General features: G+C 40.6%; 1 protein-coding gene across 4 annotated transcripts in view; it reads left to right on the top strand.

Moving 5' to 3' along the window:
* The window catches only part of LOC133482994 (probable G-protein coupled receptor 153), a 69719-nt gene that overhangs the window by 26419 nt on the left and 16715 nt on the right, over positions 1 to 26585 (top strand). For 3 of the 4 annotated variants that reach the window (XM_061783418.1, XM_061783428.1, XM_061783410.1), the window contains one exon: positions 16172 to 16601. In XM_061783418.1, coding sequence (XP_061639402.1) covers positions 16172 to 16601 — 430 coding nt within the window. The remainder of the gene's footprint in view (positions 1 to 16171; positions 16602 to 26585) is intronic. The other variant, XM_061783436.1, reaches the window with a different exon arrangement.

Genomic DNA, 26585 nt, shown 5'->3' with positions numbered 1-26585 from the left:
TAGCTCGGGGGCTAGCTGGTGGCTAGCACCTCTCATATGCTGTGGAAAGCCCCGCGATGACTCTGTGGAATATATTCCAACCACTGCAGGCTTTCAGCGGATATGTTTTCACGCCCCAAACGTAGGGGATGTTTAGGTATAAGACAGATGCTAGAAGCATTAGCATTAATTTTCCAGCAGGGCGTGGTTTCACGCATTGTGTGGACACACCCACAAGCAGAGACAATGGCTTGATTTTTCACAATTATGAAGCCTCATTTCATTAAAAGAAAAATGATTTGTTTAATCATTCAAATTTTGCAGGGTTGTTAACAACACTCTTCTCTGTGGTGTGTCAAATTTTGAAGACATTTTTGTAATTGTAGTTTGCTTTGGCGTACAACTGGACTGTCAAATACTGTATGTTGGTTACCTTGTTCAATCAAAATAGAAACAGTTCACTCTATGGGGCCTGTTCTATACCACTCTGAACCACGACAATATACATTGTTAAATTAATTATGAATTGCTGACTGTCAATCAAAATTGGACATTGAGAGCATAATGTCATATAGATCCAGCTCTTGTATTAGATTTTGGGAGTAATGTTGTGGCCAGCTGGTGTATTGTAGATTGTATGCTTTTGTCCCATTCACACCTATCAATAACCTGTCTGACTTCTCTTCGGATTGGCATTGTACTCGCCAGTTCATTTCAATATTTAGTTACTCATAACAACAGTTTTGTAGAGCAAAATTGCAATGTAAATGCTATTCGTTTTTCATTAAAATGGCTCCATAATTGCCCTGCTGAGTTAGCATGACTGCCTTGTCTCTGACATTAACACACACTGAAAGCCTGAATAATGAATTTCAACCTTGTAGTTGTGCTGCTGCTCTCTCACAGGGTCCGCCCCCCTTTGCAATGCTCATTCACGCAATAGATTCAAGCTGCTTAGTGATGCGATCTCACTGCTATAGGAACTTGAGGCATATTGAGGAAAGGCTAGCGTTATTGCTCACAGTGACCTCCTTGTCTTTGCAGCAGAAGCTACTGCTGCCCTGCATTTTGCAACTGTGTATGTAAAGCAATCTTTTAAAAATAGATTAGGACACACACAGAAAATTATTGGGATTTTTTTTGTGTACAATTTTATGTTGTGCTGATTTATTTCAGAGCAATGGCAAGAGGAAATTTTAACATTTAACATTTATTGCTGTTCTGGTGGAGGAATTAAGCATTTTCTGTAATAATGCAGCACACTTGTTCAGTCAACTCTATTTATAAATCATAAAAGCCTCAACAGCTCGGTCCACATCTCTCTGCATATTACCTTTGTAGCCCATCGGGCCAGGGAACCATATCTAGTAATTTCGTTAATTAAGTCGAAATGGACTGCAGGTACACCATGTAATTTCTCCCAGCAAATCAATAAAAAAAAGTTTTTTGATATAAATGTGGTATAAATGTAATACCTAAATATACGGAAAGAAAATTGCATTTTACTGGTACTGTATACTGTTCATTGGAATATTGTTTATAAATAGTGGTGCCTTGAGGTACAAGTTTAATTTGTTCTGTGACCAGGCTTGTAACTCCAAACACTCGTCTTTCAAATCGTCTTTCCCCAATAAAATGAATGAAAATCCCCCCCAAAAGACAGGAAAAATATTTGCAATGTTTTTTGAGTGAGGAAATAGCACTCGACTACGGAAGCGTATTGCATTCACTTGGATTGTTTTTCTGAGGGCTTTGTTTTTTTAAATATATTTTTCTGTTTTTTTGAGTATTTTTTCTGTTTTTCTGACTAATATTTTTTTCCCCGTCAGAAAAACAGGAAATAAATTACACAAAAAAACAAACCCCAAAAATAAATTACTCAGAAAACTGGATGTTTTTTTATTTTTCCAAGTGAATGCAAGACACTTCCGTAAGTAACAACTCCTCAGTAAATTGTAGTGATACATAGTCATTTTTCGCAGAGGATAAAGAATATATGCTGGTATTGTTGTTTTGTCTGTCAACATGTGCGGCTCCACCGTTAGTGTTCATGTATCTCTTGCCAAAGGGTTATAAAATCAAAACACTGATGGTATTTGTTATTATAGTCTATGTGTTTTGCTTTTTTGGTTAAAATTAAGATAAGCGGACTTTCTCCTAATTCTCCTTGTTATCTGTTTAGTTTGACAGGAAACTTCCACTGGAATTGGCATTATACAGCTTGAAGCCTCTTTTTTGAAGATTTTTTATTCACTATCTACCAAACTCCTGATTGTTGTAAAATGACTTGAGTTGAGTTCACTGCCACCATACAGTCACTCTCACTCTTGCCGGTGTTGGCTCCGTCTAATATTCCACAGCCTTGCTCCATGTGCAGCAAGTAGATTTACACAACAGAGACACTTCAGGGAAAGTTAACTGTTGGTTGTGTTCACTCGTCCGGCCACGCGCTAACGAGCTAGCCTGCGAGTTAACAAGCTAGCAAGTTAAGGAGCTAAACACCTCACTCCTCCACGGCAACGTCATTTAGAACGTCAGTGCCTCTCCGGGTTGTTGTGTGTGTTAGTCCCCAGTGAACACAAACATGGGAACGTTAACTGTTTATTAAGCATAAGCTCTGTGGCACACGTTATTCAGCCATTTAACCAGTAGATGACTACAGCGAACATCAGCGTATATTTGATTGACAGGTGAAGGGTTGAGGATATAATTGTTTGAGATTTTCCATTAAAGTTAGTTTTTATTTCGTTTTAACTTTTCTTTTTCAAATTCATTTACGGTTAGTTTTTCAAAAATGCTTTGTTTTAGTTGAGTTTTTATTAGTTTCAGTATTGTTTTTTTTATTTATTTGGGGTATTTTTCAAGTGGGAGATTTAAAAAAAAAAGTCACAAGTATTGTGTAATTAAAGACTCAACAAAAAATACCATTTAATAACAAATGATTAACTTCTAACAGATGAACAACCATCCACAAATCAAATACAGGTAGTGTATAACAGTCCACAGAATTTGTGCAGCAGTGCATAATACTGCTTCTAAGGTTTGATTAGATGCATTACTATGTACAGTAAAACCAGACACATGCTGTAGTATGGCCTTCCAAAAATGAGCAAAAAAAAATAAATAAAAAATCAAGTTCTAATTTGCATGTTTTCCTTCGCCGGCACGGTGACCGACTAGTTAGCACATCCACCTCACAGTTCTGGGTACCGGGGTTCAAATCCCGGCTCTGCCTGTGTGGAGTTTGCATGTTCTCCCCGTGCCCATGTGAGTTTTCTCCGGGCACTCCGGTTTCCTCCCACATCCCAAAAACATGCATGGTAGGTTGATTGGAGACTCTAAATTGCCCGTAGGTGTGATTGTGAGTGCGAATGGTTGTTTGTTTCGTGTGCCCTGCGATGGGCTGGCGACCAGTTCAGGTTGTACCCCGCCTCTCGCCCGAAGATAGCTGGGATAGGCTCCAGCACGCCCGCGACCCATGTGAGTATAAGCGGTAAAAGGAAATGGATGGATGCATGGATGTTTTCCTTCCATTGTGGCTAAATTGCAAACTTCTGAAGTGGACTTTCAGATTTGTGACTGTTAGATGGACAGATAGAAAGTAAGTTGCTGTATTTCCATTGAAAGTGCATCCCGTCTGTTTTGTTGTTGTTTTTGAATCCATGATTATTGTGACAAAGCTTTTCAAGTTTTCCTGCTGTTGCTGAAGTCGTGCTGTGAAAATGTCCTGTTGTTGCAGTAGTTCAATCACCTGCTGTGTCAGCGAGACAAACTCGTCTGCTTTCACATCTCCCTTTTGTGGCGACAAACAGTGGCATTTTGAGACTGTCCACAGCGACCATTTTACATACCGCTTATCCCAGTGGTGGGCAAACTAGAGGCCCGCGGACTATATCCGGGCCGTTGACCATTTCAAATTTGTTACAGAATCATCCAAATCATATCAAAATCATGACTGCATTCATTTAAACTTGTCCTGTAATGCAGAGTGATTCCACCACATTGTCCTGTAATGCCCAGTGGTTCCACTAGGTTGCGCAGTAGGTACAGTGACACATTGACTTGACTTTGACTGTTCTGTTTTTACTCTGCTACTGCTCAGGACCCTTCTTTAACCATGGGCCAAAGAAAAGTCGACAGTGAGTTTAATATAGAATGGCCTACTAAATACTTTTTCACTGAAGTCCGGTCAAAGGCTGTATGTCTAATTTGTTAAGAAACCATTGCGGTTTTAGAGGAATATAACATCAGCCGTCACTTTTCTACCAAGCATGCTGATTATGCTAACAGCCAATCAAAGTAGGAACTGCTGGCTACAGCTCAGCGGTTAAAATCAAGCTTGCAGGCTCAGCAAAAAACCTTTATCTGATAAACTGCCATCCAAGATGCAGTCACACAAGACCCTGAAACAGCGCCACGGGAGCTGCAGATGGTACTGATTGATCTCCAATGTGATACTTCTCAAAAGAAAAGTTCTACTATCAAACTGGATGACTTTTATGCTTCATTAAGCGCAGACAAATTTCCAAAAATCCGGAAGATGGCACAGGGGATGCTGGTGATGTATGGCTCTACATATGTGTGTGAACAGACTTTTAGTGTGATGAACACCAACAAAACATCCTACAGATCCCAGCTGAGTGATGAACACCTCAGATGTGTTCTGAGAACTGCCACAAGAAAACTAACACCAGACTTTGATGTACTGGCGAAAAAAGGGGATCAACAAAACAACAATGTACTCATTAAAAGTAAATCTAAGTATTAACACTACAATGCCTTTTTTTATTTTTGATATGTAAGCATCTGGTCCCGGCTTGGCCCGCCTGTCAAATTTTAAAAGTAAATTTGGCCCCTGAGCCAAAAGGTTTGCCCACCCCTAGCTTATCCTCACAAGGGTCACGGGCGTGCTGGAGACTATCCCAGCTATCTTCGGGCGAGAGGCAGGGTACACCCTGGTCGCCAGCCAATCGCAGGGCGCATATAAACAAACAACCATTCGCACTCACATTCACACGGGCAATTTAGAGTCTTCAATCAACCTACCACGCATGTTTTTGTGATGTGGGAGGAAACCCACGCAGGCACGGGGAGAACATGCAAACTCAAAACAGGCGATGCTGTTTGAACACCGGTGCTCAGAACTGTGAGGGAAATGTGCTCACCAGTCGGCCACTGTGCCGCATGCTCAAAACAGTACTTCCAAAATACATCCAATAATGATCAGCGATCATGCTCCAATTTCTCTCTGCCTCAAACTTGAATCAAACATAATAACTTCTCCAACCTGGCGCTTCAATACTTCTCTACTGAAAGATCCAGATATATTTGGAAGGAAGGAATGGAAAGATTTTCTTGATATGGATTATTCCAGAACTATATCTCCATCCTTACTTTGGGAAACAGGGAAAGCTGTCATTAGACGCAAAATCATTTCATACTCTTTCTACAAGAAAAAAACAACAACTAAGATTAGAAAGCGGATTGGAGATGAAAATCAAACAAATTATAGAAGAATATGCAATAAATTCGACAGACCTACTTATGAACCAACTTTATAATGCTTAACAACAAGCTGATAGCATATTATCCAAAAATAACAGAGTTCCTACTACAACAGCTAAGATACAATAATTTTGAGCACAATAATAAGAAAATTATTAATACTATTAACCTTCGCTGAATTGCATAAGGCCTTAAATGATATACCAACAGGTAGAGCTTCAGGCAATGATGGATTTTCCACAGAGTTTTATAAACATTTCTGCTCTATACTAGAACCACTATGACAACGGTGACAGAGATAAAAGATAAATGCCTAATTAGAAGCCATATGAACACAGCCACAATAAAACTACTGAAACCAGGGAAAGACCCCACTCATCCAGCTAATTACCGACCGTTGTCACTAATCAATACGGACATCAAAATCATTTCTAAGGCTTCAGCCAACAGAATAGAAAAAATTCTCCCGTCGATATTACATTATGAACAAACAGGTTTTATTAAAGGTCAGAGCTCTACCAACAATGTCAGGCGACTGATAAACCTAAGATGTATGTCTCAGCGTAATAACCTAAAAGCAATTGTTTTGTCACTAGACGCAGATAAAGCTTTTGACAAAGTCAACTTGTCTTTTCTTTTTGCAGTACTTCACAAATTTGACTTGGGTGATTCATCTGGTCAATGGATCGCAACGTTATACAACTCACCCAAAGCAACTGTAACCACAAATGGGGTCCACATCACAAAGTTTGACTTTATAAACAGGAACTAGACAAGGATGTCCTCTCTCGCCCCTGCTATTCGCACTATTTATCGAATGACTGGCAATAGCGATACGGCAGAACACTAGTATTAAAGGTATCTGCGTTCCTTTGTCAGAACACAAAATCAATCTACATGCAGATGATATCCTTCTTTATTTAAAAGAACCCAAGTCATCACTTCAAACAGTTTTCAACCTCATTAAGTCATTTTCACTATTATCAGAATATGCTATCAATTGGTCAAAATCAACAATACTCCCTATAACGACTAACTCGTGGAATCCTGCAGACCAAAATACAAACTTTCCTATTCCGACAGGTAATATAAAATATCTAGGCATTAATACCTCAGCAAAACTTAAGAGTTAAATAATTAAAATCACGTACCTCTAATGGAAAACATTTTTGGGATTATTTAAATCGTTGGAGCAGCCTACCTAGCTCACCTTTAGGGCATATAGCTACAGTAAAAATGAAAACGTTTACCACAAATTACTATTTATTTTCAATGATCCCTTTCAAACCCACATCAAAATGGTTCCAAATCCTAGACTCTGCCATTTTGAAATTTTACTCTAAAAATAACAAAAAATAGAATTAACCAAGCTACCCTTTAGAAAGGTAAAATAGAAGGGGGACTTGACGCACCCAACGTCAAACACTATTACTGAGCTGGCCAAAAACAGTACCTCATTAAATGGTTATATCCAAATGTTGAACAACAATCTTGGCTGGAACTAGAACAGATAGACTGCAATAGCACCAAACTTTCAGACTTCCCATTTATCAGCACAAGTCCTAAACGCCATAATTGTTTTAAGAAAACAATTATTGCAGCCACGTTATCATCTTGGTGGAAAAGTCTAGAAGCCACACAATCTCAGTCAGCACCCTATTATTCCTCCCCGATCTGGCACAATCCCAATTTTGAGATTAACAAAATACCCCTTCACTGCAGCACATGGGAACAAAGTGGAATTGACTGACAACATCACTTATTCAAAAATAATGCATTTATGTCATGTGAAAACTTATTCCAAGCATTTCAAATTAGAGGTGGTAACTTCCTTCAAAACTATAAAGTCAACAAAAATCCTAAAAAGATTCTCAACACACGTGAATACTTTAGAACTACCCATTTTTGTTGAGAAAATAATGGAAATACAAAACAAAAAACTCCTTTCAAAAGTATACAAACTAATCTCAAATACTAATTCAATACGCTTACCCATTATCTGTGGGGTGGGGAGGGGCTACTCCTCTTTTCTCTGTAGTCTTCTAGCCAATCGGACCGGGCTGGTCCTGCAGGAGTCTAGCCTCTTACTTCACACACTCAGCACATTTTATTACTCACATTGTACATATTTGGGACATTTGGCACATTGACATCTCATTCAGGGTCCCCTGGGGGGCTGGCACGAGGCATGATGGGGCGGATGCCGGGCCAGGTCCTGGCACATCTGTGCTGGTCTTCGGTCTGGTTGCTCCCCTTCTCTGCCCTGCCGGTCCTCCAGTTTGAATACTACATACACCTGTAAATCGGGGGAGGGCAATCCGGCACGCTGGCCTGCTCTTTGGCCCGCCATGCCTTTTCCCCGCAGATTTTTACATACATTCACACATCCTTTGGGGAGCTGGTTGGCCTCGGTGGGGGTGACGGTTCCGGATGGTACGGTACCTGTGCCCCTCCCTTTGGGACTGGTCGGGGCGCTTTGGTTGGGCTGGGGGACCACCCTTGGTCTTGGGGAGTGGGTGGCGTCCCCCTGCCTGGGTCTCCCTCGGGATGAGCTTGCTGGCTTGGCCCCCTCTTGCAGATGGAGGGGTCCGGGCCCACCCTTTTGCCGGCCGGTTCAGCAACTCCGTACACCAGTTGACTAACATGCATGTGATATGTTGTTCATTCCCTCATAAGTTCCATAGACACGCTATAGACTTGAATTGCTTATGCTCGGACAACTAACAATAACACAGATTATATTAGGACATCAACTCGCAGGTTCTTAGAGGTGTTTCGAAACTATAAAAGCATTCATCAGTAGCACTGGCTTGCTCATTTCCCACATCCTGTCCTGTCCTTTTCTGTCCTCTCTCATCTTTTCTCTTGGTTAGTTATTGCATGTCCTCACCGTGTGCCCCCCCTCCATCCACAAATAAGAACATGATTTGACTGTTGTGGTCAAATATCTAGACTGTCTAACTATTGTTCTGCTGTGGTTGTCCGTTCTGTCCCTCTATCTGTCCCCTAAAACCCATTTCTGTCGGGCTGCATTTTCAATAAACATCAGAATAATTTTATAAAATAAATAACTAAGCAGAGGCAGTATTTCAAACTCCCCTGTTGCACAGCAAAACTGTTCTAGCACAAAAGGCATACAGCCTTATTTTTCATTTGATTATTTTATTTCTTGTTAATTGGGTGTTTCTAAACCTGTGTTGCCTTTAAGAGTGTTCCTGCATTTCTGATCTGATTTGAATTCTTTGACTCAAGCAAATACATAAATCACTGTTAGTAGGCAGTATCCTACTTATAATGTTGTAAATTTAAAATAATATGACAATAAATACTGCTAAATTAGTAACCATACAATTTCTCAATGGACAGTTTTGTTATTATGAGCAGAGCACATTATTACTGCAGCAATAATAGCGTTTTGGAGGCACCGTATACAAATGTAAAATTTATCGAGCCCGGAAAAAAAGTCTCTTGTCCATTGTACATATGAAACGATAACCCGCCCTACTGTTCTTCTGATTGGCTAGGACAAAGACAGAACTCGTACTTTTATTGGATTCGCTGAAGCACTTCAGCAACACACACACACACACACACACAAGGCTCAAAATATTTGTTTTCTTTGAGGAGCAGTTTTGCTAATCATTTCTTCATTTGAGGACCAACTTTCTAATTTTGAGGAGCAATTTTTTGCAGCTTAATCACACAGGGACCTGAAGCAAGTATTTTATGAAACAATAAAAAATATGACAATATAATGGGAGAGTTGAATGTAGGGCTGCAGCTAATGAATATTTTAGTACTCCGGTATCCTAATGTAAATTCGATCAAACAATCGATTATTTGGATAAAGTATATTTTTGCTTGTTTAAAGAGCAATTTTGAATACAATAAAGAAAATAAGATATTCATATTAATAATGTACGAGTAATTGGTTGAGTTTTTTTATATAACCAAGTTTTTTTATTTCTTGAATTCACATTGTACATAAAAGATGAGGCATTTTTTAAAAATTATTATTAACAGCCTTTCTGCATCTTCACGTCAACAGTTAATATTTTAGCATTTTGTGACATATTAATACATTAGGTTCATGGCTGTGCATTTATGAGCTTAGACCAGCTGACTAAGACAAATATTCTTTGTACTACTGCAAGTTTTGGAAGTGTGAAATTTGTTCAAACAAAATGAAGAAACCTTGAGAGAAAAGTATTTCCTTCATCTCCCTTCACCAAACTCCTCCCCTCTTGTGGTACATGATGATGATCGATTTTACTCTTTTTTTTCCTCTCTGGCCACATCACATTTGTGACGTTTTTCACCTACTTGACTCAAAGTTTTGCTCATCAGATTGGCCATATGTCGCACAGTGACTACAATGAGCAAAAAGCACGCTGTATGTACCGTTACGGTTGCGTTATACTGTCCTTCTCAGTAAAAAAAAAAAAAGCCACACATTCTACGGTTCTCATAATTAAAAGAGACACTCCGCAGCCCGCAGCGCTCACTGATTTGCCCTACGTTAACTTCACTTCTGTCTCTTGGGTCCGTGGGAGAGAAAGGTCCGTGTTACAACGAACGGGTGCTCGTCTTGTATTTCACTCTGAAATGCTACCACACTTTCGCCATTTGCCTTTTTTCTTTCTCTCTTCTCAATTCAGCGTCACATTTTGCAAACGTTGTGTTCCTGCTCCTCAATCGAACGCTTCACGTCCGCGTCCAAGCATTGGTGACGTTAAGCACCTTGCGTCACCTACGCCACTGCCGTCCGTCTTCAGTCTTCGCGACCGTATCCGCGGTAAACCTGATTTGCAGTTTTTGTTTTCTGCAAAATGCTAATTTTGACCCGTAAACTGTAATGCGAGACCGCTTAATTCGAGCTTTGCACACATACGTAGGTGAGCAATGTTGTGCGTCAGTGCCCGCAGATTCACCATGCTTTATGCGTCACTGCTCATTTTTGTGCACCTACCTGTACGTGTGTGTGTGTGCGTGTGTGTGTGTGTGTGTGTAAAATGTAAATAAAAACAAAATACTTGCACACAAAAAAAACAATAACGTTCATCAGTTTGAACATTAAATATCTTGTCTTTGAAGTGTATTTATTGGAATATAAGTTGAAAAAGATTCGCAAATCATTGTATTCTGTTTTTAGTCTTGACAAATATGCAGCGTAACATCTACTTAATACAATGAATATGAAGTTCAATGGAAAATCATATAACTGACACGCCAGTAAAGATGACACCCTGCACCCCAAGTCTCATGCTGTTCCGCATACCTGCCGCGGCTGCCCCGCTGAGTCAGTCTGCGTACACATGACATCTAAGGAAAGCCTTGTCTGTTTATCAAAGAAGAAGCACGGGAGGTTTAACTTCGCACATGGACGGTAAATGAATTATCAGCCAGTCCCAAGTAGCTCATCAAAGCTGAGACACAGACAGCTGGTTTCTCAGCTGGACGCTAAATTAATTAACTTCCATGCCCAGCCAGCCTGTAGAGTCTCACCAAAAAAGACTTATTTTTCCCCCTGTTTTCAGTGACATTTGTTCCTTCTGTCTGGGACAATGGATCGAGGACTAGCGACACCCACAGGTAGTGGAAAGCTACTGCAACCCTGGATTAATTTATCAGTCTTCACTGGACTTGAATGTTATATAATGTTTTAAGAACGTTGCATGAACGCCACCAGTGTTGCCATCGCAATAGCGCCACGAGTTATCGTATTTCTGCAAATTTGAATGTCTGATGTCAAATCTGTTTGTCAACTGAACCGGATGAGATGTTTCCACCACACAAAACAAATGCCACATTGCAACTATTACAGTGCTCTCAACAATCACATACAATTGAAACATTTGTTACAGGGATTAAAGAGGATGTGCGTGTGACAATGCAAGGCTGGAAAATGGTCTTGTTATCTTAAATCCAAAAATTAATATTTCATCCCACTTGTTTTAAACCCTGCAATTGGCTGGCAACCAGTTCAGGGTGTACCCTGCCTCCTGTACCCTGCCTCCTGCCCGATGATGGCTGGGATAGGCTCCAGCACTTCCGTGACCCTTGTGAGGATAAGTGGCTCAGAAAATGGATGGATGGTTTTAAACCACAACATAATTCTAAAATGGAAAAGTAACATTAAGAGGCGGTCCATCTCCCCTTTAGGAGACAAATTAGTTTGATTTTAACGTTAAAAGCATAAATTGGACTAACCGGTAGTGAACGCAGGCGTTTACCTTCCTTCATATCTTTTTTTCAAATTAATTACATTTTTATTTCAACCCATATACACTACAATCACTTTTTGGGTGAAATGGGAAGTCTCGAAGGCACCGTTTATGGTGATGACGACTCCCCTACTACTACTCTGACCTGTCTTACTGAAGCCTGTGGTTGGTTTATCCAGAACAGGTACAATGTTTTAATGGAAACATCCATCACTGGCTGTTGTATTTCAAATGTATGTGCGTGAGAGAAAGAGGCCATCGCCAAAGGACACAAACACATTTAGCGAAGTGTTCGACTGTAACAATTACTTGGAGATGTGAGGACAACCAAACCACTCTGCACAAATATACAACAAAAAGACAAATCAACAATAAGATGTGAAACACATTTTTTTTACCATGAGCAAAAAGCTCCTACTTCGCTCCAGCATTCAATTCCAGTTTATCTAAGTGATGACTGTACAGCATAGAGCTTTTTTTCAGCTTATTTTCCATACTACAAGGATGACATTGTATTTCCTTGACAATGTTTTACCTCATTTGATGTACTAGATTTGGATCGTCCTCATACCTTAGGTCAGGGGTCCCCAAACCTTTTCCTGTGAGGGCCACGTAACCTTTCCCTTCTCTGATAGGGGGCCGGGGTCAATTTGTTACAGAAAAAGTGTGACGATGGCAGGGGTGCCTGAACATAAACATGTATTGTTTTCCAGAAAACAACACACAACCAAATATTAATAACCCTTTCCGGGATCGTCACAGAAAAAAAAAGTCAGGAAATACGTACAAATGTATTCTGCTGAGCTAACAGTCCATCTTTTAGCTTTGAGTGTTTGTCTGCTCGCATTTGGCCTTGCAAGCTATCATACTTGTCTTTGTGACGGGATTCACAGTGTCGGCGCAGATTGTATTCTTTGAATACCGCCACCACCTCTCGACAGATGAGACAAACAGCCTTTTCTTTGCATTGAACAAATAATAGTTTGTCCACTGCAGGTTAAATACCCTGCATTCTGAATCAATTTTTCTCTTTCCTAAACTTTTCGCCATTATTCTGTTCTATTTGATAGGGGCGAGTCTAGGATTTGTTTTTCTGGGGGGGTTCAGATAGGGGCACAGACTGCAGAATAGAGTGTCACGTTCTATTCGTGTATTAGTCTCAATCGCGTGGCCAGACTGAAAAAATAAATCATAATGCGTCTCTGGTATTGTTCAGGGGGCCGGGCCAAATGTGGAGGCCGTAGTTTGGGGACCACTGCCTTAGGTTATGAGTCATGTTTCGTTAGCAGGATTTTACATGAAAACTAACAAATTTGGATGTGGGGAAATGAGGAAGGTAGTGCTACTGATGAGTGGTGTGGTGGAATGCTTTTATAGCGTCTAAACGCCTGTAAGAACCTGTGATATTTTAATACAACCTGTATTATTGTTACTTGTCCCAGTATACGCAATACAAAAGTAGAACGTATCTATGGAACTTGATAATAATAAACACCATATCACATGCATGTTAGTCAACTGGTGTACGGAGTTGCTGTGCCGGCACACTGAGCAAAAGCGGGCCATTAACAAATTCTATAACAAATAGAAAACGTTATAGGGTTACTTAAAAAGGTGTTTTGGAAATTGCACATGCTTGTGCAGTTCATTGAAAATGCTTAACATTTTGTATGCTGTTTTTGTTTATTGTAAATTCCACTAAATAATAGTGGAAAATTACTTAGAAAGTCAGTATACTATACTTAGAATTGGCCCCCTTCTCAAATTCTTATATTTTTGCATAGTTTCCCCACTTTAAAGTTTAAGATCATCAAACAAATGTAACTATCATACAAATATGACCAAAGTGAACCTAAAATGCTGTTTTTAATGTTAATTTCATTTATTAAGGAAAAATAAATAAAGTTACCTGGCCCTGTATGAAAAAGTAATTACCCCCTTGTTAAATCAAATGAATTCATTATGGCTAATCACAATATTTTGATTAATTTTCACTGATTAAACCCAAGCCCGATTACCTCCAGACCTGTTCAATCACTTAAACAAAATCTGTCCTGACAAAATCAAGTCTGAAAAAAGATTTTAAAAAGCTGCAACAAAATGACGCGGTCCAAAGAATTTCCAGAACAGTCGAGAAAGAAAGTAATTGACATCTATGAGTCTGGAAAGGGTTACAAAAGCCATTTGTAAAGCTTTAGAATTACAGCAAACCATACGGAACCATTATCCTCAAATGGAGAAATTATGAAACAGTAGTGAACCTTCCTAGGAGTGGCCGGTCTACAAAGATTACCCCAAGAGAACAGCAATGACTCATCCAGGAGCCCACAAAGGAACTCAGGACAACTTCTAAAGAACTGCAGGCCTCTTTTGTCTCAGTTAAGGTCAATGTTCATGACACAACAATAAGGAAGAGACCGGCCAAAAATGGCATCCATGGCAGAGTTCCAAGGGGAAAACTACTGCTGACCAAAAAGAACATAAAGTCTTATCTTACTTTGACAAAAGAACATCTGAATAATTCCCAAGACTTTTGGGAGAATATTATATGGACTGACGAGATGAAACTTCATCTTTTTAACATCTAAAAGTTATGTTTTTCTTTATATATGTGTAGATTCTCAATCATCCAGATCATGGAAATATGCAAAGGTTCAATTGAAGCAACTGGACTTTTCTAGTTTTTAGTAATTTTTTGTTCGTTTTTTCTTGTTTTACAAAAACATTAAAAAATGACATATATCATCATCTATTTACTCAAATGTCACAAATTATTTGAATTGTTTACCGAAAAGTCTGGAAATTGGAGTCTAAAAAGTGTATAGAATTTTGAAATCGCAAATGTACCGGAACCTTGGACAGAATAATAGCAACGAATCCGCCATGGAGGCGATGATCAGTGACAAGTCACGTCAGCTCCGCTCTGGCATTTCTGCGGCTGGATTCGTGATGCTCGCTAGCTAGCCAGCCTGGCTAAGCCAGAGCTATGGCGCTGGCACGACACAATCGTGTGCCCCGCTGCTGTTTTGTATCCATTATTGGACATTGGACAATCTGGTGACTAGTGATGCTAGCTAGCTAGTTAGCTATCTTGGCTAATCACAGTCCAGAGCTGTGAGTCAGACAGAGTAGAGGTTTCCCTGTGTCTGTACATTATGAGCACATGTGTGTTATTTTTCTTTTGGAGGGGCGGGGATGGGAATTTTAGTTTCATCTTCTCGGTGAGCTCTCAATTTACTTGGGTGGGCCTATGTAGAGGAAACACTGCACCTGTGAGCAATCTAGGTGTTACATAATCTTTCAGTATATACTGTACAGTATACACCTTTTCTGAAAGGCCCCAGAAGCTGCATCACCAAAGCAAGAGGCATAGCTAAACGAGCACAGCCATGAAGCCTAAGGAACGCTCCAAACAAGTCAGGGACAAAGTTGTTTAGAAGCACAAGTCAGGGTTGAGTTTAAAAAAAAAAATCAAAATCTTTGATCATCCCCGCGAGCAACGTCATCGTCAAATGGAAATAATATGGCACCATAACAAACCTGCCAAGAGAGACATGCCCACCAAAACTTACAGACCAGGCAAAGGAGGGCATTAATCAGAGAGGCAGCACAGAGATTATAATAAGGTAACACTGGGAGAGCTGCAGACTTCAACAGCAGAGGCTGGCGTATCTGCCCATAGGACCACAATAAGCTGTGCACTCCAGAGAGCTGGGCTTTATGAAATGTGGCCAGAAGAATGCCGTGACTCTCAGCTAAAAAAAAGGGCACGTTTTGAGTTTACATAAAGTCATGTGGGAGACTCCCAAAATGTATGGAGGAAGGTGATCTGGTCAGATGAGACGAAAATTGTGTATGTCTGGTGCGCACTCACCACATGTCCTCAACCCATGAACACCATCCCCACAGTGAAACATGGTGATGGCGAGTCATCATGCTGAGGAGATGTTTTTCAACAGCAGTCACTCGGAAACTGGTCCGAGTCGAGGGAAAGATGCTTGGTGCTAAATACAGTGTTATTCTTGAGCAAAACCTGTACCAGTCTAAGTGATCATCAGGAGCAGGAGTTTTTCCTAGCGGGATGAGAAAAAACCCCAGTGGCATGATGTGGCAAGCTCGTAGAAACTTGTCAAAAATGACTTGCGGCTGTGATAGCACCAAAAGGTGGCTCGACAAAATACTTTAGTTGAAGTTATGCATATGTCAATTTTAATTTTGTTATTTTGTAAAAAAATATTTTTTTAGATATTTTCTATTTCACTTAAAAACTTAGACTAGTTTGTGCAGATCCATCAAATAATGTTCAGATATAGAAATCGCTTGAATTAGAAGTTGTAATGTATCAAAATGGTTAAAAAGCCAAGTGGGTGAATACTTTTGCAAGGCACTGCAATTGAATGTGAAAATGTTCTTTCAAGCTTTTAAATTGTTTTGTACACTAAAACGTGTGTTTGTGCTTCCAGGCTGAGCAACACCAAGAAGCAGGCGGTGCACACAGTGATGGGGATCTGGATGGTCTCTTTCATCCTGTCCACGCTTCCAGCGGTGGGCTGGCACGACACCATAGACCGCTTCTACACCTCCGACTGCAGATTCATTGTGACAGAGATCGGCCTGGGGTTTGGGGTTTGCTTCCTGCTCTTGATTGGCGGTAGCGTGACTATGGGTGTGATCTGCATCGGCATTGCTCTCTTCCAGACCTTCTCCATTCAGGCAGGCCACAAAGCGGACAAGAACAAGTTCAACGTCCCCACCATCGTGGTGGAGGACGCTCAGGGCAAGCGCAGATCCTCCATTGATGGGTCAGAACCTCTCAAGACTTCGCTGCAAATCACTTACCTGATCAGCGGTATTGTCTTCATCTATGACTTTCTCACCGGCTTCCCCATACTCGTGAGTTACCACCTAAACATGCCCGTTATTTGCTTGTAAACCACATTTTTGGTCTTCTGCATAAGATTGTGAGATGTACAGTGGTGCTTGTAAATATGAGTTTAATTTGGTCGCTGAACATGCTCATCTCAAAACATGTATCCCAAATCCTCTTTCCCCATTGAAATGAATGGAAATATATTTCGTCTGTTCCAGCCCCCCAAACAACAAAATTTGTTTTTTTCATGACAAGAATTGCACCCAACAGTACTGTACTGTATAAAATACACAGTAATAACATTTGCTGCAAACACAGAAAATGAGAGCACAAAACATAACTGTCACTAATGTATTGTCCTTCCCTGTTCCACTTTGGTGGGGTCTGCAGTGCATTACCACAACCAATTGGTATTGTCCTTCCACCGCGAGGAAGCCAATGTGAATTGATGGTGGCCAGATTTTGTGAAGTTTGCTGGCAAAAAAGACAAAAAAATCAGCCAAGTGATGGCTCGTATCTTGTAAAACTTGTAAGTCAAGGTTGTCCTATCCCTAGGTACCACTATATTTCATAGGGCGTTACGTTTCCATGTACACAAGCCCATTTAAAGATGATCTATAAAGGTATGTAATTTCGAAGGTTATATTTTACTCATATACTCCAGTTTAACAACTCAGCAGTTTGTACATAGTATTTCACCAGAGTTTCCATTTTCTTCCGGTCAAAACCCAAATTAGAAATAGGTATTTTTTTGAGAAATTCAGATGGAAACATCAGTGATGGACCAATTCTTTTGGGTGAAAATGGCCCAAAAGTAAAAAAAAAAAAAAAAAAAAAAAGAGGCTGAAACAGGATGTTATGATGCACGCAAAAAAAAAAAAAACGGCGCCAGCGCGCGGTTGTGTACACGTATTGTAAAAAAAAAAAAAAAACTGAACCAAAAAAAACCCCATTGCATCCACTAGTGTTGGGAGCGATAAACCAATCCGACTGGATATTCATTCGTAAAGGCGAGAGATACCACCACTGTATCGGTAGCAGGCTCCACAATCGATTCAATCGATTCCTTAGCTACATCAGTTGCAGGACTGTGGGCTGGAGATCAGGAAGCTAGGAATTGGTTGCCTGAGGCTTTACAGTTTTCATCTCTTAAATCAAGCACGAGAGCTCTTCCACTGTGCGACGTGGACGTAACATAATGCTTACAACTAAAAAGAGCAGTGGTGGGCACTAGCGACACTATTAGTTTACCTACATTTCTCCTCTGGGTCTGTTTTGCGACCCAAAAAGAAACTACCGAGAGGACACACAGCCAGGTACTGGAGCTAAGCTAGTCATCACGACTTAAAGTTCAAAAAGTCAGTCAGCAATCAGTGCGATTGTTTAAAAAAATGAATAAATAGGAAAAAAAAAAGCAAGCATTGCGTGTGTACAGTGGCGGTCCTAGTTTGAATGGCACTGTGTGCTAGACCCCTCTTGGTTCTTAACTATTGTTTGTTTGTGCAGATTATTTTCTCTACAAAATAAATTGTTGTAGTCTACTTAAATAGTTAATTTTATATTTGAAAATATAGTGCCATAAAGCAACAATTCTAAGAGATAAGTGGTCATTTACATGTTTGAAAATAGGGACATCATATTATAGAATTGGGTTAAGTCAAGTCAAATCAAAGTTCTTTATGACTAATTCTACATCAACAATTCTTAACTATCGTGTTGTTTCCACACCGAATCGAATCGTATCGAATCATATCGCTCCTATACTGAATCAAACCATATCGTTCCGCCCTTAAAGATATCGTTTATGTATTGAATCATAACCTGTGTATCTAGATGTGTATCTAGATTTGTACCGCATGCCAGAGATTCCAACACTAGTGTCCACATTGAACAGTCACCCAACCTCCCTGCTCTCCACTGTTCAGGTACAACGGGGAATGCTTGGCGCATGTTATTTTGTGCCACCCCAGCTACCTACGAGCCACAGCTAACGGAGCTAAACACGATGCTGAGCCGTGGTGGCGATGGTTCATTTTGTGTCCGGTGTCAACGCCGCTTAAGTCATTAATCATCACTTCCATGGCAGCGAATAAGCTACACTTGTGCCAAGTATCGCTATCACGAAGGGAGGATGAAGAGTAATTAACATGAGAAAAGAGGAAGAAGCAATGCTAATTGGTAAGCTATCGTGATGTGAAGTCACAAAAACAACTAAATACGTAAGTGATTGGGTGATACAGTACACGTTGGTCTGGCTGGAACCACTTTATAGCGGAGGGTAATCAACTTTGAACAGCAAAATAGCAGGCAAATTAATAGTGGCTGAAATAAGTATTTAACACCATTTTTCTCACTAAATATATTTCCAAAGGTGCTATTGACATGACAGGAATAAGAGTCCTTAAAGCTCATCATCAATAAATGAAGGAGAAAGGCCGTTTTTCAGCCTGTCACCATCTGGCTTGCAGATTCCATCCTCGGGGCCTCATTCATTTTACGAGTCAAGTCAATTCAGTGCGTTTCCAGGCAGAACAGAGAGCGTGTAGCGTGCTTAAGACTACTTACATCTGATACAAAAGGCCAGACCAGTAAACCTGTATTTGGAGAATGTTCCTGGTCTTGTTTGAGCCATTTGCTTGTCAAATGTGCTATTGTTATATACAACCCCAATTCCAATGAAGTTGGGACGTTGTGTTAAACATAAATAAAAACAGAATACAATGATTTGCAAATCATGTTCAACCTATATTTAATTGAATACACTACAAAGACAAGCTATTTAATGTTCAAACTTATAAACTTTATTGTATTTAGCAAATAATCATTAAATAATTTTATGGCTGCAACACGTACCAAAAAAGCTGGGACAGGGTCATGTTTACCACTGTGTTACATCACCTTTCGCTGTTGTAACACGTGCAGAATGTGGTTTGGCATTGTCTTGCTGAAAGAAGCAGGGGCGTCCATGAAAAAGACATTGCTTGGATGGGAGCATATGTTTCTCCAAAACCTGTATGTACCTATCAGCATTAATGGTGCCTTCACATATGTGTAAGTTACCCATGCTATAGGCACTAACACAGCCCCATACCATCACAGATGCTGGCTTTTGAACTTTGCGTCCATAACAGTTCGGATGGTTCTTTTCCTCTTTGGCCCGGAGGACACGACGTCCAGAATTTCCAAAAACAATTTGAAATGTGGACTCGTCGGACCACAGAACACTTTTCCACTTTGCATCAGTCCAACTTAGATGAGCTCGGGCCCAGAGAAGCCGGCGGCGTTTCTGGGTGTTGTTGATAAATGGCTTTTGGTTTGTATAGTAGTTTCAAGTTGCACTTACGGATGTAGCGCCGAACTTAATTTACTGACATTGGTTTTCTGAAGTGTTCCTGAGCCCATGTGGTGATATCCTTGACACATTGATGTTGGTTTTTGATCCAGTGCCGTCTGAGGGATCGAAGGTCACAGGCATTCAATGCTGGTTTTCGGCCTTGCCGCTTACATGTAGTGATTTCTCCAGATTCTCTGAACCTTTTGATGATATTATGGACTGTAGATAATGAAATCCAGAAAATTCATTGTCCTTAAACTGTTGGACTATTTTCTCACGCACTTGTTCACAAAGAGGTGAACCTCGCCCCATCTTTGCTTGTGAATGACTGAGCAATTCAGGGAAGCTCCTTTTATACCCAATCATGGCACCCACCTGTTCCCAATTAGCCTGTTCACCTGTGGGATGTTCCAAACAGGTGTTTGATGAGCATTCCTCAACTTTCTCAGTCTTTTTTGCCACCTGTCCCAGCTTTTTTGGAATGTGTTGCAGCCATAAAATTCTAAGTTAATGATTATTTGCTCAAAACAATAAAGTTTATCAGTCTGAACATTAAATATCTTGTCTTTGTAGTGTATTCAATTAAATATAGGTTGAACATGATTTGTAAATCATTGTATTCTGTTTTTATTATTTATGTTTAACACAACATCCAAACTTCATTGGCATTGGGGTTGTAGTTTAGGTGAGACACATCTGTGTAGATCATGACCTGATTCCTGCATCACCTCAGTTACATTGTCCTGCGTGCAGCCATCTTTTTAAAGTCGTTTGTCACCGGAACAAATGTTTTCCTAATCAAGTATTGTACACCTTAGGCAAGTTAAAATAACATGACTTCACTAGATGAGTAGTGCTCCTACATATAGGGCAAAAACAATACAGCTTAATGATGTTAAAACATTGGTAAAAGGCACAAGAACACAAGATTCCAGTGACAGTATTATATATAATATCAATTGCTATTATATTGTGCTATATATTATATTTTCTTGAAAAAGCACCCATCGAGAATCATACAAGCATTAGCAAATGTTCTGCAATGAAATTGTAACACTTTGCAGCCTTTAATTATTCCCTCAAGTTATACTTCTCAGCTTCTGTGGGCTCTCATGCTATCTGCCTAAAATTGCACACTGGGAGTTGAGCGAAACCAACTTCCATTACAAGTAGCTAAACTTATTCACTCTCGTTCTCTTATTGGATCACCAGACCAATTCACTGCTGTGCACACTTTTCATTGAAACTTAACTAGCTTTAACTTTGCAGTATTTGAAGCAAAACAAACAAACAAACGAACAAACAAAAGTAACTGTTTAACTTCTAACAAAAACAAGATTTGATTGTAATACATGTATGTTTATTTTTAATTGCTCATTATTTATTCATGCCCTTTGTCACTAATTCTGTTCATTACCTTTATGGACAGAAATTCTAGGCGCAGCCAGGGTGTTGAGTGGGTCTGGTTTGATGACATCTGTTATCACGTCGCTGCTTTTTGCAGAAAATATGGTTCTGATGGCTTCATCAAGCCGTGATCTCAGACTCTTGCTGGAACAGTTCGCAGCCGAGTGTGAAGCGGCTGAGATGAAAATCAGCACCTCCAAATCTGAGGCCGTGGTTCTCAGTCAGAAAAGGGTGGAGTCCCCTCTCCGATTTAGGAAGGAGATCCTGCCCCAAGTAGAGAAGTTCAAGCATCTCGGGGTCTTGTTCATGAGTGAGGGAAGAATGGAGCGGGAGCTCGACAGGCGGATCGGTGCAGTGTCTGCATTGATGTGGACTCTCTATCGGTCTGTCGTGGTGAAGAAGGAGCTGAGCCGAAAGGCAAAGCTTTCGATTTACCGGTCAATCTATGTTTCTACCCTCACCTATGGTTCACGAGTTGTGGGTCGTAACCAATGGAACAGATTCGCAGATACAAGCAGCCAATATGAGTTTCCTCCACAGAGTGTCCTGGCTCTCCGTTATGCCTGGATCAGACTACATGATTTTAGCCCCGATATTGGCTCAATTAGCTATCGGGGCCGATTTCCCAGATCGGACCTGACATATTTAATTGGGAACGACAAAACTTCTTGTAGTGTGACATAATCCATGACCAATGATTTGGCCCTATGTTAGCCCTACGACGCCAAAATGAAAAATCTAGCATGTTATATATATAATTTTTTGTGGATATCTTCCGTGTAGCGTGACATATCAACGACAACTCTCCAACAGCGCACCTTGATGTCGACCAATAGGATTGCGTATTGCGACCGGCGCTTCGCCTCACGTGCTTACCGTTGTCAACATTTATTCATGCGCACAAATCTATCTTTACTGAAGCTTTAGAGCATGATGCGACAGAACGTCGGCATGTTTGCGTACAATTGTTAGTGCTAGCCCTAGCTTGCTAGGCTGCATAAAGTTTTGTTGCCTGCTTGCGAGCCGTATCATATTAAAAGTACATGAACGTACCACAAACAATCCTTGAATGAACGTCTTCTCCCGAGCACCGGTGACGACCACCAAACATTTTTCCTCATTTTGTTCTCCCCCCACCACACATAATACATTGGCGCGGCGCATTGTTGTTGTCGCCGTGGCAACGAATGTATCCAGTCGCGTTGACCTGTGACACATTCTCTGGTTCCGCTTCTCCGACAGTGTTTGATTTGACAAGATAAAGCCAGTGATTGTAAAAGCGTGGATGCGGTGGTATCGGAATACATGTCGTGTAGTGTTGCCACTGTCTGACCGAGAGACAGCAAGATTTTATGCCAGTAGTCTGACAAAGTGCAATCGGGAAAGACCAAATTTGTCTTGTAGTCTGATACAGGCATTAGAGAGAGGGTGACAGGCTTGGTTATGAGCTCAGAGTCGAGCCGCTGCTCCTCTGCATCGAGAGGAGCCAGATGAGGTGGCTCGGGCATCTGGTTAGGATGTCTCCTGGACACCTCCCTAGTGAGGTGTTCCGGGCACGTCCAACCGAGAGGAGACCCCAGGGATAACCCAGGACACGTTGGAGAGACTATGTCTCTCGGCTGGCCTGGGAACGCCTCTGGATCCCCCTGGAAGAACTGGAGGAAGTGGCTGGGGAAAGGGAAGTCTGGGTTTCCCTGATTAATCCTCTGCCCCGGCGACCTGACATCGGATAAGTGGAGGAAAATGGATAGCTGGTTATTTATTCATGTATTATTGTATTTTTTAAATTTATTTGGATATTTAAGAGTTTAAATTTTTTCCACTCTTGGGTATAGTTTAGATTTTCTAAACCACATATTGCTGCTTTAAACAGACCTAACTTGATAAGATATATGACATTTTATATGCACATGCTGAAGTTGGATGCTATAGGTTTATTTATATTTTTATCAAACGTAAATGTCCATCCAGCCATCCATTTTTGGTACCGCTTCCACTCACTAGGGTCACGGGCGGCCAGGAGCCTATCCTAGCTATCTTTGGGCAAGAGGCGGGGTACACCCTGAACTATTCGCCAGCCAATCGCAGGGCACATACACAAACAACCATTCGCACTCACATTCACACCTGCGTACAATTTAGAGTCACCAATTAACCTACCATGCATGTTTTTGGGATGTGGGGAGAAAACCGACGCATGCACAGGGAGAACATGCAAACTCCACATTGCATTGTGGATTTCAACCTGGGTGCTCAGAACTGTGAGGCAGATGTTTCTAACCAGTCATCCACCGTGCTGCCCAAACATGAATGTGGAATATATATAAGATGTAGAGACAATGAATACGCTCCATTATTGTAGCACTGCTATTCAAAGCAAAGTGATGATCTCACAGGCCTTTGGGCCCAACAGTTGCTATTTAACATTCAGAAAGATTCAGGACACTGGCAAGTTCGTTTTTGTGAGTTGAAATGAATTCTCCTGGTTTGCTATTTTGTTAATGCACAGAGTGTGTGAATGTTTATACTGTATAATGTGTACGAAACAGAGCAGGTCGTAGTGATTGAAGACTATATTTCGTGACAGAAATAACAAAAGACCTCTCCTGACCAAATGTAATGAGCTATTTAAATGCATGGGAATCACAAACACACATACTTGATGCTCATGCTTTGCAATTCACTCACTCCGCAACAGATTTGTGTTGGGAACGTATTTTGCCGTCTGGGGCAATGACGTCCCGTGACGTGTTGCACGTTTTCCGCACATAGTGAACTCACGTGCACCTGAGCAGCCAGTGGCGCAAAACACAATGCACAGTGATGAGGGATTGGCATACTCAAGCTGGAAATACAGCCACTACTTTGAGTTTCTCGAAAGAGGACAGAGGTGGGTAGCGTTACGTTTTGGATTTGTGATATGCAGTGATGCCGGTAATGTGTTACAAAGTAACGCGTTACTCAAAAAATGTGGTCCAGGGACATCATAAGTAATCTAACACGTTACTTTATATATTGGAGTAGTCGGATTACAGTTACTTTGATTGACTGCCAATAGTTACTTTTTTTCCCACGAGACGCAGAGTTTAACGTGCTTTTGAATCAGAATCATCAGAATCATCTTTATTTGCCAAGTATGTCCAAAAAACACACAATGAATTTGTCTCCGGTAGTTGGAGCCGCTCTAGTACGACAACAGACAGTCAATTTACAGAATATGCTATTCATGCTCAAGCAACCGACATTTATCATTAACAAACTACTATGCTTGGGAACATGAGGCAAGTCAATAACCAAGACACTTGATTCAGTCACGGTGCATATCCTCAGTGTAGACCAATTTTCAGCCTTTGTTTTAGTAATGACTAATAAAACAGACAAAACACACTATATTCTTAACTATCCATAACTAAAATGCACATAATGACTAACTACAAAATCGAAAAAAAGGCAAAATATTTATTAACGGAGCCGTCTGGGGCAATGACGTCCCGTGACGTGTTGCACGTTTTCCACACATAGTGAACTCACGTGCACCTGAGCAGCCAGTGGCGCAAACACAATGCACGGTGATGAGGGATTGGCATACTCAAGCTGGAAATACAGCCACTACTTCGAGTTTCTCGAAAGAGGACAGAGGTGGGTAGCGTTACATTTTGTCCGTTACATTTACTCAAGTCGCATTTTCGATAAACTGTACTTGTCAGAGTACTTTAAATGCACCATACTTTTTACTTTTACTTGAGTATTTATGTGAAGAAGGATCGATACTTTTACTCCGTTACAATGATTGACATGCCATTCGCTACTTTTATTTATCCATTCATGCGTGTGCGTGTCTATTTTTAGATTCCATCTTTGACTTCCGCATAGGGCGGCCGTTGCGCCAATCAAATGGAATCGCTAGTGTCATTTGACTCCAATTCACCAATCAGACGACAAAAGGTAGGCACATGACCGCGCATGTCGCCTTCGCGAGCCAATTAAAATGACTCATTTTGGGGGGGAAAAAAACCAAAACAGCCACGTGAGTGTGTTTGCAGACTCCAAGTTCGTTGTACACTATGCGCACGTACACACACACACACACACACGCAGTTGCCTTCATGGACCCCCACACAATCGTCAGTCTGTCTGTCTTTCTGTCTGTCAACTGGTGATATGTTACATTTTCCTTTATTTATGTCAAAATGGAAATTACATTTTATTTCCTTTTTTTAATGAAAAGGGCAATTTTATTTGAATATTACAGTATTATTGCATGTGGCCTGTCAATAAATGGAACACAGACTGAAAAAAATCTTTGTGGCCCTTTAAGATTTACAGTTGAACCAGATTTTACATACACTGTGTAAAAAGAATTCTCACTGTCTGACATGAAATCAGACAGTTTTCCAGTTGTAGGTCAATTAGGATTACCAAAATTATTTCTATTTGCTAAATGCCAGAATAATAATATTTTTTGAGGGGGGGGATTTTTCATTTATTTATACAAAGTCAGAAGTTGACATACATTTCATTAGTATTTGGTACCATGGTCTTTAAAGTGTATGACTTGGGTCAAACTTTTTAGATATCCTTCCACAAGCTTTTCACAATTCTGGCTCATTCCTCCAAACAGAACTGGTGTAACTGAGCCAAGTGCCTTTTCAAATGCGATGCGCGCATACATTTTCAGGAGGATAGAAATCAGGGCTTTGCGATGGCCACTCCAAAACATTGACTTTGTTATCCTTAAGCCACTTTGTAACCAGTTTGGCAGTCTGCTTTGGGTCATTATCCAGCGGGAAGACACATTTGCGCCCAAGCTTTAACTTCCTGGCTGATGTCTTGAGATGTTGGCTCAATATTTCCTCATAATGTCATTTATTTTGTGAAGTGCACCAGTCCCTCCTGGAAGGAGGAAACCCCACAACATGATGCTGCAACCCCCATATTTCAAAGTTGGTATAGCGATTATGTATGAAATAAGAATTGTAATTAATTTAGGATAAAGTAATAAGACAGGAGCGACATTTGCATTACTTCCGGTTTATTGCAAAATTCGATTTGATTGTTTAAGTCAAACTAATGTCTCAGAGGGCACCACGTCAAATTTTTCAAGTTTAACTTCAGGCGAAATGACGACAAACCTTTTTACATCACTCTTAGAATCTGGAGGTTGCTGCACTCTACGACATTTTGAGTCCTAGGTTACAGAAGTTTACTTAAATTCAGAACACACACAAAATATGACCAAGAGTGGAATTTTATGGTATATTTAATG

The sequence above is a fragment of the Phyllopteryx taeniolatus genome, chromosome 1 (genome assembly GCF_024500385.1).
Source record: "Phyllopteryx taeniolatus isolate TA_2022b chromosome 1, UOR_Ptae_1.2, whole genome shotgun sequence".
Classification (NCBI taxonomy): Eukaryota; Metazoa; Chordata; class Actinopteri; order Syngnathiformes; family Syngnathidae; genus Phyllopteryx; species Phyllopteryx taeniolatus.
This window is presented reverse-complemented; position numbering and strand designations above follow the sequence as displayed.